The following is a 17,908-nucleotide window of genomic DNA, read 5'->3' on the forward strand; positions in this document are numbered from 1 at the left end:
CCTGCTATAAAAGGAGAAAGTCTGATCACTAGTTAAAAATTCAAATAAAACTCCTTTTATCAAGGTAATTTGAGAATACTTTAAAATATTCCTTATAGTATTTGAATTTTTAAAAATACTGATTCTATACTCATTTTTAAAGTAACATAAGCAGCAACAGTGATGTCCTTGACTTTTCTGTGGTCAATGTCCCTTTTTAAGAAAATATATTATAAATCTAAGATTTCATATTATGTGCAGAAAGTGCTTTAATATGTCTTTGACTTTAATAAAGTTACTAGAATCCATGCTAAGTAACTGGTTGTTACAAAATTAATGCAGTATCAGAATGTTTTCATCATCTCATTACTGTGACTGCTACACATTGAATAAGTTTTGAAGTTTTTTTCAACATGGAATTTAAATCTGGTTTTACTTTGCTATTTGGAGATAGCTTTTTTCAACAGGCATCTATGTAAAAATCTAACATTATATTACTGTTTTAAGCAGAATTGATGGCTTTTCTTCCATTTATAGTGTTGTTTTAATGGTCTAAATTTAACAGATTTTAAAACAGTAAATTCAGTTAGAAGAGTATGTTTCTCAGTATCTAAAGATAAGCTATGAGCTCTAGAGAAAAACTTTCAGGTACTTGTGTTAAGAGATGATTTTCTGTGGGGATATGATATGACTTTTGACCTACCTCCGCTCTTAATGAGGATATCAAAGAGGTCGTCCATCTGCTGACTGTGTGCATTGGAAATCTACAACAAAGGACAATAAAATTAGCTTTCTTTTGTACAAACCTGGAGGCATTAAATACTTGGGAGCACTAAAGAATTTTCTAGAACACCTAGTTCTAATCTATCATTTGATGATTTTTAAAACACTGGGGTCACCTGAGAAGTTAAGCCATTTACCCAAGGTAGACAGCTAGTCAGTGGAACAAGCAGAATGGGGCTAACACAAGCTAGGCTGACTCCTACTCGTTCCTACTTTCTAGCGCTGAACTGCATTGTGAGAGGCCTTTACTAGTCTTTTATTTTTTATTATTTTTTGAGTTGGAGTCTCACTCTGTCACCCAGACTGGAATGCAGTGGCACGCTCATGACCACCAAAGCCTCGACCTGCTGGGCTCCGGTGATCCTTCCGCCTCAGCCTTCCAAGCAGCCGAAACTACAGGCGTGCGCTACCACGCCGGGCTAGTTTTTTATTTATTGTAGAGACGAGGTCTCGCCAAGTTGCCTGGGCAGGTCTCAAACCTGTGGGCTCAGACAATCCACTTGCCTCGGCCTCCCAAAGTGCTAGGATTACAGGTTGAGCCACCAAGCCCGGCTGAGTCTTTTATTTTAAAAGTGTCTTTAAAACGCTGCGATAAACATGCGTGTGCAGGTATCTTTTTTATAGAGTGATTTGTGTTCTTCATGATATATTCCCAGTAGGGGGATTGCAGGGTCATATGGGAGGTTGGTATTTAGAGCTTTTAGGAATCGCCACACTGCTTTCCACAGAGGTTGCACTAGTTTACACTCCCACCAACAGTGTAGAAGTGTTCCCTTTTCACCACACCCTCTCCAGCAGCTGTTATTTTTTGACTTGTTGATAATTGCCATTCTGACTGGGGTTAGGTGGTATCTCAGTGTGGTTTAACATCCAATGCAATACTATATGAAAATGACTGACGGTACTGGGAAACTATGGTGGGGGGAGGGAGATGGGATTAACAGTAGCAAATATCTGTCTGGGAACGGGGAAACACCCCATATCAACAGGGTGCCTGAATGAAACGCAATTGTATACCTAACCCTTAACTGTACCCCACAACTTCATAAAAAAAAAAAAAAAGTGTCTTTATTCGTTTGTGTTTAGGTAAACATTTGTATGGATACAAGTGATCCTACTATGTACACTGTTTCACCTTTTATTGACATAAATTAAGCTGCATTTATGTATAGCATGCAGTTGGATACTTTGACATGTGTATACACCCAAGAAACCATCAACAAAGTAAAATGATGAACATTCTATCACTCCTAAAGTTTCCTCATGGCCTCACCCCCAAGCAACTTATTGATCTGCTTTCTTTCACTATAAACTAGTTTCATATAAAAGGATTTATACAGTGTATGCTTTTTTGAGGGGAAGGGGCAAGGGGCAAGACTGGCTTCTTCCACCCAAGATAATTATTTTGAGGTTTCCCCGCCCCCCCGTTGTAGTATATGCCTTAGGAACAGGTCATTCCTTTTTATTGTTGAGTAGTATTCCATTGTATGGAAATATGACAGTTTGTTCACTCACTTACTGATGGACATTTGGGTTTCTAGTTTTTGGTTATTGCAAAGAAATTTCCTGTAAACATTCATGTACAAGTCCTTGTACAGAAATGTGCTTTCTTTTCTCTTGGATAAATACCAAGAGTGTGATGACTGGATCACAGGGAAGGTGTATATTTAACTTTTTAAGAAATGGTTACACTTTTCCAAAGTGATTGTCCCACTTTACATTCCCACCAGCAGTAAACAGTATAACATTTTTAGTTCTACATTCTCACCAACACTTCATATGGTCAGTCTTTTTAATTTCAGAAATTCCATTAGGGATGTAGTGGTATCATATTGTGGTTTTAATTTGCACTTTTCCTGGTAACTAACGATGCTGAGCATCTTTTAATGTATTCATTTACCATCTGTTTATCTTCTCTGGGGAAATGTCTGTTCACATCTTTTGGCTACTGCAGATTTCTTCTGCTGTTTGCACAGTGTATCTTTTTTCCGACCATTTACTTTCAACCTGTCTCTGTATTTAAAGTATGTCTCTTGTGGATACATACTGCTGCATTATAAATTACTCTAAATAAACTAGTGGCTTAAAATTTATTATACCACTTTCTGTGGGTCAGGAATTTAGTCATGGTTTTGATGGGTGGTTCTGGTTTGAAGCCTTTCACAAGGCCATAGTCAAGATGTTGGTCGACACTCATCTGAGGACCCTGAACATTTATCATAATACTATAAGAAAGGGATTGGCAGTAGTGGGAAAACGCCAGGGGAGGAGAGCACACATCAGTAAGGATACCTGATCTCATACCAGGCGAAGTGGGACCAAAGAGAAGCCCAAACTTTAGCTGTACAATGATCATTTGTATACCTAATCCTGGATTGTACCCCACATCTTTAAAATAATAAAATAAATACAATATATTTTTAAAAAGATCTTTATCAGGCTGCAGTCAACTCAAGGCGTGGCTAGAGAATGTCCTTGTAAAGGCGGGGCATCCACATGGCTGGCAGGTTGGTGCTGGCAGTTTATGGGAGACCTCAGTGCTTCTACATGCAAGCTTCTCCAGATGGTTGCTGGAGTGTCAATGTGGCATGACAGCTGGCTTTCCCAGAACATGGGAGGGTGAGGCAGAAGGACATGATTTTTATGACTAGACACACAACTATCACTTCTGTTAATTCCATTTGTTATAATGGAAGTGATTCACTAAGCTTGAGCCAGGAAGAAATGTCACAAAATCTGCAGACATATCTTAAAATTACCACATCTGTATACGATACAGATGAGTCTGACTTTGGATCCATTCTGATAATTTCTGCATTTTAGTTGAACTGTTTACTCTACTAGTATTATAATTACGGACATGGTTAAATTTGGGTTTGCTATTTTATTATTTGTTTTCTATTCATCCTATTTTTTTGTTATCCTGTTCTTCTTTCTTGTCTTAAAACAAAATGAAATACTGGCTGGGCGCAGTGGCTCACACCTGTAATCCCAGCACTTTGGGAGGCCAAGGCAGAAGGATTACTTCAACTCAGAAGTTCAAGATCAATCTGGGCAACATAAAAGACCTTATCTCTACAAAAATTTTTTTAAAAATCAAAAATTAGCCAGCTGTGGTGGTATGCATCTGTAGTCCCAGCTATTTGGAAGGCTGAGGTTGAAGAATCGCTTCATCCCAGAAGGTCGAGGCTGTAGTGTGAGATCCTGACTCAAAAAAAAAAAGATCTTTTTGTATTCTAATTTAATTTTTCTATTTTTTAAAGCTATACTTCATTGTATTACTTCATTATAGCTATAGATATGCAATACACATCCTTAACTTTCCATAGGCTACTTAAACTCAATGTTGTACCACTGCACAAAAAAAAAACAGAGATCTTGCAACCATATTAATCCATTTATTTCCTCTCCTGTCCTTTATTAATTATTGTAATAATTAACGTATTGTATCTACATGTTTTAAACCCCTCAAGACAATGTCATTTTTGGTGATGAATTATCTCAATTTTTCTTATTTGAAAATATTTTTGGTTCTCTTTGATACTTTTTTTTTTGAGTCAGGGTCTCACTCTGTTGACCAGACTGGAGTGCAGTGGTATGATCATGGCTCATCACAGCCTCTAAGTCCTAAGCTCAAGCAATCCTCCTGTGTCAGCCTCCCAAGTAGCTAAGACTACAAGGTGTGCACCACCACACCTGGCTAATTTATTTATTTTTATTTCCATTTATTTTGAGCCAGAGTCTCACCTTGTCATCCAGGTTGGAGTGCAGTGGTGCACTCATGGCTACCGCAGCCTTGACCTGCTAGGCTCAGGTGATCCTTCCGCCTCAGCCTTCCAAGTAACTGGAACCACAGATATGTACACCACCATGCCTGGCTAATTTTTTAAATTTATGGTAGAAACAAGGTGTCATCAAGTTACCCAGGCTGGTCTCAAATCCCTGGGTTCATGCAATCCTCTCATCTCTGTCTCCCAAAGTGCTGGGATTACAGGCAGAAACGACCACGCCTAGCACTTTCATTCTTTTTTTTTTTTGAGTTGGAGTCTCACTCTGTCACCCAGGCTGGAGTGCTGTGGCACGCTCATGGCCACCACAGAGTTGACCTGCTGGGCTCTGGCGATCCTTCCACCTCAGCCTTCCAAGTAGCTGGAACTACAGGTACAAGCTACCATATCTGGCTAATTTTTTTATTTATTGCAAAGACGAGGTCTCACCAAGTTGCCTGGGCTGGTCTTGAACCCACATGCTCAGGCAATCCACTTGCTTTGCCCTCCCAAAGTACTGGGATTACAGGCTGAGTCACCGAGCCTGGCCACAAGCACTTTCATTCTTAAAGGATATGTTCACTTGGTATAGAATTTTGCATTGATAATCCCTCCCACCTCCTCCTCCCTGAAAATTTTAAACATGTTATTGTATTCTTTTCCAGTTTCCATAGGTTTTGATGAAAAGTTGATTTTAATCCAATAGTTATTTGCCCTGGGTATAATGTACTGCTTTTTTCTCAATGTGTTCAAGAGTTTCCCTGTAACTTTGTCTTTCAACAATTTGACCATGATGTGAATAGGCCTTCTATTTACCCAGCTTAGTGTTCATCAAGCATCTCAAAGCTACACATTTGTCTTTCATCATATTTGTGAACATTTCAGCCATTATTTCTTCAAATATTTACCTCCCCCATTCTTTCTCTCCTCCCATTCTGGGACATTTTTTCTACCTAGGCCAGACTGTTTGATATTACATAACAGGGCTCTGAGGATCTGTTCACTTTTTAAACAATCATTTTTCCCCGTCTATGTTATTCAGATTGGATAAGTTCTAATCTATTTTCAGGTTCACAGACTTTTTTCCTATGCCATCTCCATTCTGCTAAGTTTACCTACCATTTTTTTTTCATTTCAGATACAGAATTTTTTTAGTTCGAGAATTTCCATTTACTTCTTTCAAAAACTCATTTCTGTAACTGTTTAGATCGCCCATCTTTTCATCTATTAGGAGCGTATTTTCTTTGACAGCACTGAGGACAGTTATAATAGCTTCTTTAAAATCCTTGTCTGCAAACTCTAACGTCTGGTCTCAGCTGACTGCCTTTTTCCTTTGAGAACAGTTCCATTTTCCTGGTTCTTTGTATTTTGCACGTTATGAATGGATGTTATGGAAGTTAAACTGTGGATTCTGTTATTATTCTCAGATGAACAGCTTTTGTTTTAGCAAGCTATGAACTAGGTTGGACTTTTACTTCAAAATGTATCTTGGGGTAGATGTTCCAATCTCACTTTAGAACTTTAGTCTTCAGCTGAGCTGCTGTGAGTCTTTTCCATGACTGCATGGCTTAGGGGTCAACCAGAGATGTGGGCACACAGAATTTGGGGATCTCTTTTCTGGCTCTTTCCCTTTGTTACTCTCCACTCAGTCTTCTGGTTTCACAGGTCATAAAGATGACGGTTTTTTCCAACAATAACCCTACCACTTGGCTTGCCCCCAGAATAAAAGTAGCAAAAAGAGGGAAATCATGTGATTAACGTTGTGGATTCCTCACTAGAATATGACTGTTTTTGTTTACTCTTCAATGCCTTCACATAATTTCTTTTGTGTTATGTCCAAGATTTATTGCTGGTATCTGTGTGATGATTGACCTGGTGGGGTCTTTCTTAGCCACTAGGTGTCTGTAAATGCATTTAAAAAATAAAAAACCTCACAATTCCTTGAGTTTGGTGCTCAGTGGCATACAGGGTGGTACTACAAGTAGCTACTCATTTGAATACCAAAAACTGACGTAGAACTTGGCTCTCTCAGTCTATAAACATGAACTCAGAGACATACAAATGCCAGAGAATCCAATCAATTCTCTTAGGTTAAAATGGGAAGTTCTTCTTTATTGTTGCTACATAAATCAAGTAAGCAGCATTTATTAACCTACACATAAGAACCAGCTGTGGAAGGGTGACTGCTACCTTTTTATTTTCTTAACAACTGCAGTGTTTAACTCTTGGAAATTCATTTCATCTCTGCTCCCCTGTTAAGAGAATAAATGTCACTCTGAATGGACCATGGGGGAGGACAGTCTAGTCCAGCACCATTCATTTCATTTCCTATTGCAAATGTGTAAACTATTTCTGAAATTTGACTTTTCTCTCATAGATAAGGGCCCTTGCTAAGTCTGAAACCAAGGGAATATTTTACAACTAGCAAAGTTATCTTTCCTCAGCACTAAGTGAATACAAAGAAGCGTGATAACTGTGTACTCCCTCTGAGAGGCAGTCCACTGTGGCCCTGCATGTCCTTGTTAAGGGGTCCAAACTGATACAGTTCCTTGGATCTGAGAGGACACAGTAGCAAGAAGAACTGGCACAATTATGCTGATGCTCCTGCCATTTGCTGTGAATAGTTAACAGTCTAGCTTGGATGTAAGTATGTCTTGCTGTCTACTTTTAGTACCCATGGAGTGGTGTGGGGTCCATTCCTGGCATCCTCTGTGAGACTGGGGTTCTTATCTGAAGGTTAGTTTAGTTTTAACCTTTGACAGAAAGCTCTAGAGAGGCAGAGAGACTAGGAGGAGTGTCAGGGTAATGGATGACAAGTGCTGTCATGGTGGCCACCCTCTATGGGCCATATGCTTTTACTAACAGGAACCCTAACTTTTCCCACTGCTTGGCATGGCTGCAGTTACTCCTATTTTATTAGTAAAACAAGGAAAGCTTGGAGAGGTAAATGCCTTACCCAAGGCCACCTAGCCACCAGGTGGGTATTATGTGTGATGAAGCCACGAGAACCTCAGGTCTACCACCTCCAAGTGTGTTTGCTCAAAATGCAAGCAAAGTCACTTGCACAGGCATTCCTGTTGGGGCAGAGGGGCAAGGACTGGAGAGAGATGAAGCAGGACCAAGCAGATTCAGGTGCTGGACGGCCTCAAATGTCAGTCAAGTAGAAGAGTGTATGTTTGATGCTGGGCTGAAAAATGGTGGCTTTAGAAAAAGAAACTATAAAATATGTGCCCTGGTCAGAATCTTATCTGTTCCTAACATGATCCCCTTGCCTCAGGGGAAAAGTTAAAAGATAAACCCAAAATTTCTGAATAGGCAGTAACTACAGGTTATACTGCTGCTGAAAGCTGGGATTTTTCATAATGAATTACAGTTTGATTTGAAATAACCATGTAAAATACAAGGCTCTTAGTCATAATTTTTGTATGTCTGAGGCGAGTCAATCTTAGTTAAGGAATTCAGGATAGGGCTAGTCCATAAAGAAAAACAAAATTATGGACTTTGTAGCAACTTGGAAGCATTTAGAGTCTATAATACTCAGAAACAGATCTGAGTACTGCATGTACTCACTCATAAGCAGACCCTAAACATTTGTCATAATACTATAAGAAAGGGATTGGAAGTAGTGGGAGACTGCCAGGACAAAAGCAGCCAGAGACGGTATGCAGATAAGTGTGTGTGACTGTGTGCCAATAAAACTTTATGTGCACAAACAGGCAGTGGGCTGGATTTGGCTCACAGCCCATGGTTTGCCTACTCCTATTTTTGAATCCAAAATGGGAGTGGGGGGTGGGGGCACATAACATCAACAAGGTACCCAATCTCAAACCAGGCAAAGTGGGGACCAAGGTGAGGCCCAAACTCTACCTGTATGATAACCACTTATGTGCTTAACCCTGAGTTGTACCCCACATCTTAAGAAAAAATGAAAAGGGCTAGTCAAGATTTAAGGATAGCACATCCAATATAATCCCAATATAAGCCTTATGGATTGTGACTTCTGTCCTTACTTACCTCTGGGAGGGAGGCCTGTGCACTGCGTGTCTGCTTAATGGCGTCTTCATAGCGGGGAGGGTCTTTTGTCTTGGTGACTGGACTCCCAAACAGAGAGTGCTGGACGACAAACTGTTGGGGTGGAGGGGACGGACTAGGCTGTATAGAACAAGGGAGGAGCACATGTTAGCTGTTGGCAGTAAGCTTTCTCCTGCGTTGACTACACTCAGCTCTGCTATTCTTCATGTGGTAGCCAAATCATGGAACTCATAAGCAGGTTCTTTAAGCACCTATGAGACTGACAGCACTGGTGGGCCACCTTGTGTGGATGAATCCTCTTCACTGCAATCATAGCTAAGCTCTTCCCTAACAAGTTATCACAGCCACATTTTCAACAACTGCATTTCATCAATATTGATGTTCATTCATTCTAAGCCCAAGGCTCTAGGCTGTGGAATGATTTTATACCTCCGCGGCATTGCTACCGCTGCACAATCATCACTGGGTTACCTTGCTGGGAGCGTTGGGTCCATTTTGCAGGGATGAAAGTGGAGCATTTCGGGATTGAAGAACGCTGCTGGAGGCCTTATTAATGAAGGGCTGTTGGACCGATGAAGCAGGTTGTCTCTGATATGGAAGAACTGTATTTGATGATGCTGAGTCTGTGAAAACCTGTAAGGAATAAACATTTCTCCATCACTTTGACCTTTTGTTCATCCTAATGAAGTAAAGAAAACCATGTTTTATTTACTTTTTGAGTCAGGGTCTCACTCTGTTGTCCAGACTGAAGTGCAGCAGTGCAATCATGGCTCACTGCAGCCTTGACCTCCTGGGCTCAAGTGATCCTTCTGCCTCAGCCTCCTGAGTAGCTAGGCCTAAAGGCATGCGCCACAATACCTAGCTAATTTTTTTATTTTTTGAACAAACGAGGTTTCACTGTGTTGCCCAGGCTGGTCTCAAATTCCTGGGCTCAAGCAATCCTTCCACCTCAGCCTCCCAAAATGCTGGGATTACAGGCGTGAGCCACCGTTCCCTAGCCAAAAGCCATGTTTTAGAGCAGGGGTCAGTAAACTTTTCTGTAAAGAACCAGAAAGTACATAGTTTATGGTTTGTGGGCCATATGGTTGCTGTTGTAACTACTCACCTCTGCCACTGTAGCACAAAAGCAGCCAGAGACGGTATGCAGATACGTGTGTGTGCCTGTGTGCCAATAAAACTTTATGTGCACAAACAGGCAGTGGGCTGGATTTGGCTCACAGACCATGGTTTGACTACTCCTATTTTTAAGCCCAAGTGGTCCCTCAGTAACTCGCCTTTGATGGCAGCAGCACAGACAGTGCTTTATGGGAAAACAGAGTTTGCTCTTTATAATTTTCCTGATAATATAGCTGAATGATAGCTGAATTTCTTATACTCCTTACTAGGATGATATCATCTACTCTCACAGCTTTAATGGCCACAATTAAGCTAATAAACCCACGCCATCTCTCTCTTTCCAACCTTGCTCTCAAGTGCCAAAGTCACATTTAGATCAGCCTCCTGAATATCTCAAATTTAATATTCTCTAAACTGAACTTTCTTGTGTCCCCCCCCACCCCAGCCTCTGAGGGAAAATAATTCTTAGTTCTGTCTTTTGGTTTGCTTTGCTTTCTTTTTTTTAAAGCTTAAGTAAATGGAATCATCAGTCAACTGTGCTTTCTACCCTCAGTACTCACATGTCTCAGATAGGCCTCTTGAATCAGGTCTCTGTTCTTTGCTGTCCTGATCCAGGTCCTCTCTGTCAATGGAATTCTACCACAGCCTCCTAGCTTAGCCTCCCAGCCTGCTGACCTGCCACTGCAACACATTCTAAAGCATAGGCCTGATCAAGCCCTACCACACTCATCGGCTCTCCTGCCTTTGGGGTAAAATTCTCATCTCTAGCTGGTATGTAAGCTTCTTACTACCTGGCACCTTTTCTTTCCTTTCTACCTAAAACCTTATTCATGTTGTGACCACATTCAATTTTCCAATCTCTTGAAAATGTCTTCAAATACATGCAAGGCCCCATTTAAAACCTGCCCCTTTCTGGGAGGCTATTTTCTTTCCCATCAGAAAGAGGTGAGAATTTCTTCTTGTGGAACTCCAAAATGTTCTATGTAGCAACCCCATCAAGAGTCACAAGTTTTAAGGCCTTTTACAAATATATGGCCATACTGCTGATATTGTAACTATATTTCACAGAACTTGGTTTTCTCATAAAAATATTTAACATACCACTGATATTTTGAAAAACCATCTCTATGTTTTTATTGTAAATATACATAAATATTTTCAAGCATGAAAGTTTATGTGTATATAGTCTAAACAGTACAATGTATATGGGTGATGAGTTCTGCAAATATATTTCTACTTGAAAAAGTTGAATTTCCTTATATTGGTAAAAAATTACTTCCTTTAAACTGGAGGTAATGATTCCTAATTCTATCATTTTAAGACTTAGTGAAAAAGCCCTTACTTATTCTGTTTACATATTGCTTTTCTCTTTCCTCCCTTAACCCAAAATTGTGTTAACATTTGAACATACACTAAGCATATAACTACACTAAAATGATATTTGAGCTTTCCCTAAACTCATAATATAACCATTATTTTTTCTCAGAGGGATTCTGAAACAGCACATGTTAATGTGACTGTTGCTGACCCAAGAGGTTGCTGCTGTCCCTAAAGTTGTTTTAGCCCAGACAGTTTATACTACCCTGAGGCAGATCACAGGACACCCAATTACTAGGTTCTTTTATGTTGAAGATTATAACTCCGCGATTAATGATTTCAAGATTTAAAATAGACCTATTCTGAGGCTAAGATTTTTCTGGCAAGTAGATGTGCACATAGCTCCACCTGCTGGATAAGAGGAATTTTGGTAACCTTGGAGTGATTTAACAATAGAATTTTTTGGTAGGAGATTTTGTGTAGACACTGCGTCCAAGACCAACACCTTCATTTTAAAGATGAGGTAAATGACACTCAGCAAAAGTAAGTGGATTTTGCATGAGGCCAAACACTAGGAAGTGATGAAGTGGAATTTATGGCAAGTCCTTACAAATACATATACAGTATCTATGAAGATGTTACTCAAGGCAAAAATATGTTTAATTTGAAAAGAAATTAATTTTAAAACTCAGCAAATTCAATATATGAGGATTAGAAAACACTTTAAACTTTTACTTGGAAAAGGGGTGAACTGTTAAGGTGAGCTTGCTTTTAGTGAGAGAGAGCTCTTTCTCCATCCCAAATAACTGGATAATCTGCAGCCAAATGGCATCTGACCTAATGTTCATTCTGTGGGAGGTGGACCATACAGAAGAGTAAATAGGAGCTTCCCAAGAAGTAGGCTTTCCTAAAGACATTTGTTGAATGGATGATCGCCTGACAGCAAACCCCCGCACAGTTTATCACTCAGTAGTATTCACAAACCTTTCTGACTTGTTGAGGCTGACTGAGCACATGCTGCGTGAAAGTGTCTTGTTTCTGAGGTACAGTCGGGGTCAAGCCTGAGGACAAGGCAGCAGTGGGTATCTGTGCAGCAGTCGCTATCTGAGACTGAGTCTGGATTCCTGCTTGTGGTGGAGTCTAGGAGATGAATTTTTAAAAATCAATTTAACTGTCAAAATCAATGTTAGAATCAAGAGTTTAGATGTAGAATAACTAGTCGCTTGGGCATCCTATCTACAATGAAATAAGACGACGTTTACAGAAACGTACTTCAATTCATCTGCACATAATTCTGAACCTTAACAATTCTAAACCAGAGAGGGAAATATCATATCAGTTACTTCCATGCTCTTAGTTTTTTAAGTAGCTAAGATTTTCAATTAAAATTTTTGAGAAAGTAGAAAGTGTTTTTCAACCTCAAGTTGCATTTTTCAGAACTTCCACAAGAACCTATGGCAGTTCTACATGTAATAGGTGAGGTATTGTAATACTTCTACTAGCAATAAGAAAACTCATGAGACCTCACTTCAAATTCCTGCTTGCAGGCTGCACATGCACACTCTGAGGAGAGCCAGCAACGTGCCAGGCACACACAGGCCTAAGGACAAAACATGGTTTATGTTCCTACAATGGCAATGGAAGATTCGGACTCAAAAAACTGTTTAAAGATATGTTATAGAGTAGACCATCAATTTCACAGATACCCCAAAAGTAAGACAGGAGGATTAGAATTTCTACACATGCCAAAGGGTCTTTGGGCCATGCCTCCTAGCCCCAGGGTACAAGATGATTCCTCTCTGGCTGAGGAGCACTGGTCCAAATGGCTTCTTGTTCACTTGTAGTTCACATGTGGTTAAAACCTACCAAAACTACCTTACACGAAAATAAGGTAAAAACACAGGTTATCTAGGCACTAAAGGGAATTTCATGCTCATCAGTATTTTCTCATCTCTTTCAATAACATCCTCACTCCTAAATTTGTGGTCACATTTCCCTTAATTCAGTCATCTTCACATTACTGATGCCTTTCAAGAACTAAATATGGGAGGCAGAACATAAGAATGCACATAAGAGTAAAAGTTCTGAAGTCAGAAGATCTACGTTTAGCTGGGTGTGATGGCTCAAGCCTTTAATTCCAGCACTTTGGAAGGCTGAGGTGGGAGGATTGCTTGCGGCCAAGAGTTTGAGACCAGCCCATACAACATAGCAAGAACTTGTCTCTACAAAAAATTTTTTAAAAATTAGCTTGGTGTGGTGGTGTACATCTGTAGTCCCAGCTACTTATGAGGCTCAGGTGGGAGGAGTGCTTGAGCCCAGAAGTTTGAGGCTGTAGTAAACTATGATTGTGTCACTGCACCCCAGTCTGGGCAACAGAGCGAGACTATGTCTCAACAAAACAAAACACCAAACAAACAATACCACCTCTGTCCTTGGGCAACTAACTAAGCATTCCTTCTAGGCCTCAGTGTCCTTATCTACAGATGGGTTATATCAGCTGGATCTTCTGGAGGAAGGGAGGAGTAAGTGAAATCAGCCACTGAAAGTACTTGATGCTGGCCATGCACATAAACAGTGCTCAATAACAGCAACTATGATCACGCGATGATGTCTTCGGCATGTAAAAAAAACGTCTACACAGATGATACTGTGTTCATTAAAGGGAAAAGGAAACAAAGTAGAAAAGCACCCTTCCTTTTTTTACTTTATATAAACAGTTCTGGCTATTCACATTTTTGAGTTGGAGTCTCATTCCATCGCCCAGGCTGAAGTGCAGTAGCATGCTCACAGCCACCCCAGCGTCCACCTGCTGGGTTCTGGTGATCCTTCTGCCTCAGCCTTTGAAGTAGCTGGAACTATAGGTACACACTACCATGCCCGGCTAATTTTTTTATTTATTGCAGGTCTCACCATGTTACCCAGGCTATTCACATTTTTAAATGGCTCTCCCACACATGCACACACTTTCTATGACTGTGTAGCTTGCTGCGCATGCATTTTGAGAAAGCCTGGGTATGGTTCATCCTTGGCAGAGCTTCCACTGTACACATGCTGTAAGATAAGGTAGTTAGAAGACACATTTCACACCTGGAGTTTGAGGCTGCCTACTGGGAGCTGCACTGAGGTGACACTTGAGCCCTGGATGGACACCGGGAGCAGCAGCTGAGCAGTCTGTGTGGTCAGTAAAGCCTGGGGCTGAGCAACAACAGCAGGCGGCGGCTGTCCTTGGGAACTCACATAAAACTGTGAGACGACACTCTGCTGCTCTGCCTGGGCCACGGGGATCTCTTGTTTGATAACTACAGCCTTTCTGGCAACAAGGGCCTGGCCACCTGTAGAAACAGGCTGGCCTACAGAGTGGCTGGCTACCGACACAGGCTGCCTGGAGCTGGAGCAGTCAGGGAGCGAGGCCTCGTTCTTGACAGAGGAGCCAGCACCGCCGTTTTTCTGATCTGACTTGTTGACAGAATGAGCTGGGGTACTGGGCTGGAGTTCCAGGGGCCGCTGCTGCTGCCCTCGTTTTTCAACCTCAAGTTGCATTTTCAGAACTTCCACGAGCTTCTGCTCTTGTTCCAGTTTCCTCTTTAGCTCTTCAATCTGCTTCTCTTTCTCCTGAAGCTTGCGATCCTTCTCAGCGGCATCCAGTTCTAGATTTGACAGAGTGCTGCTAGTAGGACTCAGGCTGTCTTCATTATTTGCCATTCTCAAAGGAGATGAACCCAAGAACTGTGAAGGAGACATCATGGTCATAATCTCAGTGAAAGTGTCTGCTATGTTTGTGTCATCAGTACTGAGACTGGACTGTTCAGAGGGAGATGGTGAGATGGGCAGAGGGGAATGAACATTTTCCACACGGGCTACGTTGCTGGTGCCGGCAGACGGTAATTCTGCCTTCAGAGTGGAGACTGAGTTAGTCACGGTGCTATGTAGTGTTGTAACTGGCAATGCCATGGTGACTTCTGGATTACTGGTGATGACAGCCGATGATGACACTGCCATGATACCGCCTGCAGTGAGGCTGCTGCTGTGCACTTCCTGGAAGGGTTTCAGGCGTTCGATGAGGTCTGGTTTGGTGCCCGACACTGGCAGACCCCTTAACTTCAGTTCTGTCTTCAGTTCTGATACCTGGAGGTACAGACAGAGCAGATCTCTTGGTGTTACAACTTCCTGACAAGTCTGCAGTGCACTTTTGTGATAAACTGTCAGACAGCTCCATGTTACTGCATATTTGAAAGTGGGACCATTTGTTTTTCTTTTTAACAAACATAAACACATACAACTAAGGACCAGAAGCACTTGAGAGGCCGGTGATAAAGTAAGGGTTTTCGAAGGTAATTCCTCTTTTATGTCAAAGAGGAGATAAATTATCAGGAATAATGATGATGATAATAGTTACATTTACTGAGTAGCTGCCATGTGCAAGACCCTGTTGGAAGTGCTTTACTCTTTCAACTAGCCTTCACATGACCCCATGAGGTGTCAATATTATTATTAGTCCCATTTTACAGATGAGGAGGTCAAGGCAGAAAGAGGTTGAAGCACTCATCCAAACTGCCACAGATAATAAAAGGCTGGGCTGAGATAGAAACCTGGAAGGCTGGCCCTAGAGTTCATTTTCTTAATGTTACATTTACTTGTTTCTCCCAAACTTGGTGTTGCGCAGGGAAGAAAAAAAAGTCACAGCCTCTGGAATCCAACTGGACTGGCAAGGTACCACACAAGGTATGTGCTCAGTAAATGATGGTTATTATTGGTTGTTTGAAAATAAACTTAACTGAAGTAAAAAAAAAAGTACCTCTCAAAGATTATCATATTGTTGGTAAAGATGAATGTCTGTTGAAAACTACTCAGACTTGCTAGACTAATCTGGCAAATGATTTACATTTTTGTGGCACTTAGGGGTTCATAAGCTCTACTTGGAATTATCACCTTTAAGTCATCCAAGCTAGAAGGCAGAGGTCCTGGCTTTCTCACGGGAGCAGATGCATTCTGTCTTGGTGTGTTAGGTGTGGTATTGTTCAAAGCTGAATTTCCACTGCTATTATTTTTGTCATTGAGTGACCTTCAAAAGGAAAAGAAAATTAGAGTTTATAATAAGATAATTTCTAGATTTGACATTGCTTCTATTAAAAATCTGACTAAACTATGAAAAGAAAAATACAATGGTCATGGATTGGAAGAGTCAGTACTGTAAAGATGCCAATTAAATAAGATCCCAATAAAGTCCTTGCAGGTTTTGTTTGTTTGCTTGTTTGGTGGAAATTTAGAAGGCAATTCTAAGCTTTATATGGAAATGTAAAGGATCAAAAATGGCCATGGCATCCTTGAAATAAAGAAAAGCAAAGCTGTAAGAGTCACACCCCCCCAATGACAATACATATTTATAAAGCCAGTTGATACAAAGAAAGAACAACAGACATATGGGAGAGAAAGAGAGAATCCAGAAACAGACCTCTGCAAATGTGGGTCTTGAGTTATCAAAAAGATGATACTGCAGTGCAGTAGAGAGTGGGTGGGCCTTCAATAAAAGGAAATGGGCCAAATTGGATATTCATACAGAAAAAAATATGGCTGATTAGCCCCTACCTGACATCCTTCCCCAAAATCTAAATGTGAATTATGATAGAAGACTACTTAGGATATAACATATTCAGGATCTTGGATAGGCAAATATTTCTTAAGCAGGACATAAAGAAGAACTGAGTAAAAGAAACACCTTTAAGACAGTGAAAAGTCAAGCCACAGAACAGGACAAAAGATCTGTAATACATAGTCCTAAGAAAGGCTTCCTATCTAGAGTATACAAAGAGGTCTAATAAATTTGTAAGAAAAAGACAGAAAATCAATGGAAAATGGGCGAAAATCTTGGACAGGTATGTCACAAGAAAGAATATTCAAATGGCCAATAAATATGTGAACAAGGGCTTAACCTCATTAGGTATGAGGAAAATGAAAATACAAATCACAACAAAAAAGCCTTGCATACCTAACAGAATTGCTCTAGTGAGTAAGACTGACGATGCCAAGTGCTTGGGACAACCAGAACTCTCAGATACTGCTGGGAAAAGTGTGAACTGGTGCAACTACTTTGGAAAACAATTTCATAATACTAAAGAGAAACATCTGCTTATCCTATGAGCCAGCAATTTTATTCCTAGATAGATAACTAACAGGAAGACATACAAAAGATAAAGTTAGAATATTTACCAAGGGCTTACTCATACTGGCTCCAAATAGAAGCAACCCACTCTCCATCAAGAGGATCATGGATGGCTAAATTATGGTACAGTCATACATGGAATAGTAAATGAATAAAAATTAACTACTGCCATCAGCACCAATAAAGTTTAGCAAAAGAAGTCAGATATTAGGTATACTGTAAGACTGCATTTATATAAAGTTCAAAAACAGGCAAAACTAATCTATGGGGATAGAAGTCAAGATCGTCACTGAGAAGGGACATAAAAGGGGGGCTTTTTGGGTACCAATAATGTTCCATTTCTTGGTTTGGGGTGGGCATAGGTATGTATTTACTTTGGCATCAATTTTCACTTATAATTTATGGTTTCTCAGTATGTAAGTTATACTTAGTTTTAAAAACGTTGGCCCAGGAGCTGGGTGTGGTGGCTCAAGTCTGTAATCCCAGTACTTTCGGAAACCGAGGTGAGAGGATTGCCTTAGCCCACGAGTTCGAGAATAGCCTGGGCAACTTGGCGAGATCTTATCTCTATAATAAATCAAAAAATTCACCGGGCGTGGTAGCACGTGTCTGTAGTTCTGGCTATTTAGAAGGCTAAGGCGGAAGGATGGTCTGAGCCCAGCAGGTCGACACTGGGATGGCCATGAGTGTGCCACTGCACTACAGCCTGGGCGACGAAGTGAGACTCCAACTCAAAAAAAAAAAAAAAAAAAAA

The 17,908-nt window shown here is 40.6% G+C and overlaps 1 protein-coding gene across 4 annotated transcripts in view; it reads right to left on the minus strand.

Moving 5' to 3' along the window:
- Positions 1-17,908, minus strand: part of MKL2 (MKL1/myocardin like 2) — a 207,436-nt gene that overhangs the window by 8,016 nt on the left and 181,512 nt on the right. For 3 of the 4 annotated variants that reach the window (XM_008055391.2, XM_008055392.2, XM_008055393.2), the window contains 6 exons: positions 15,924-16,056; positions 14,082-15,119; positions 11,979-12,134; positions 9,033-9,194; positions 8,544-8,681; positions 683-743 (listed from right to left, as the gene is read on the minus strand). In XM_008055391.2, the coding sequence (XP_008053582.1) occupies positions 683-743; positions 8,544-8,681; positions 9,033-9,194; positions 11,979-12,134; positions 14,082-15,119; positions 15,924-16,056 (1,688 nt within the window). The remainder of the gene's footprint in view (positions 1-682; positions 744-8,543; positions 8,682-9,032; positions 9,195-11,978; positions 12,135-14,081; positions 15,120-15,923; positions 16,057-17,908) is intronic. The other variant, XM_008055394.2, reaches the window with a different exon arrangement.

Source organism: Carlito syrichta, unplaced genomic scaffold (genome assembly GCF_000164805.1).
Source record: "Carlito syrichta isolate Samal-C Ts95f unplaced genomic scaffold, Tarsius_syrichta-2.0.1 Scaffold301845, whole genome shotgun sequence".
Taxonomy (NCBI): domain Eukaryota; kingdom Metazoa; phylum Chordata; class Mammalia; order Primates; family Tarsiidae; genus Carlito; species Carlito syrichta.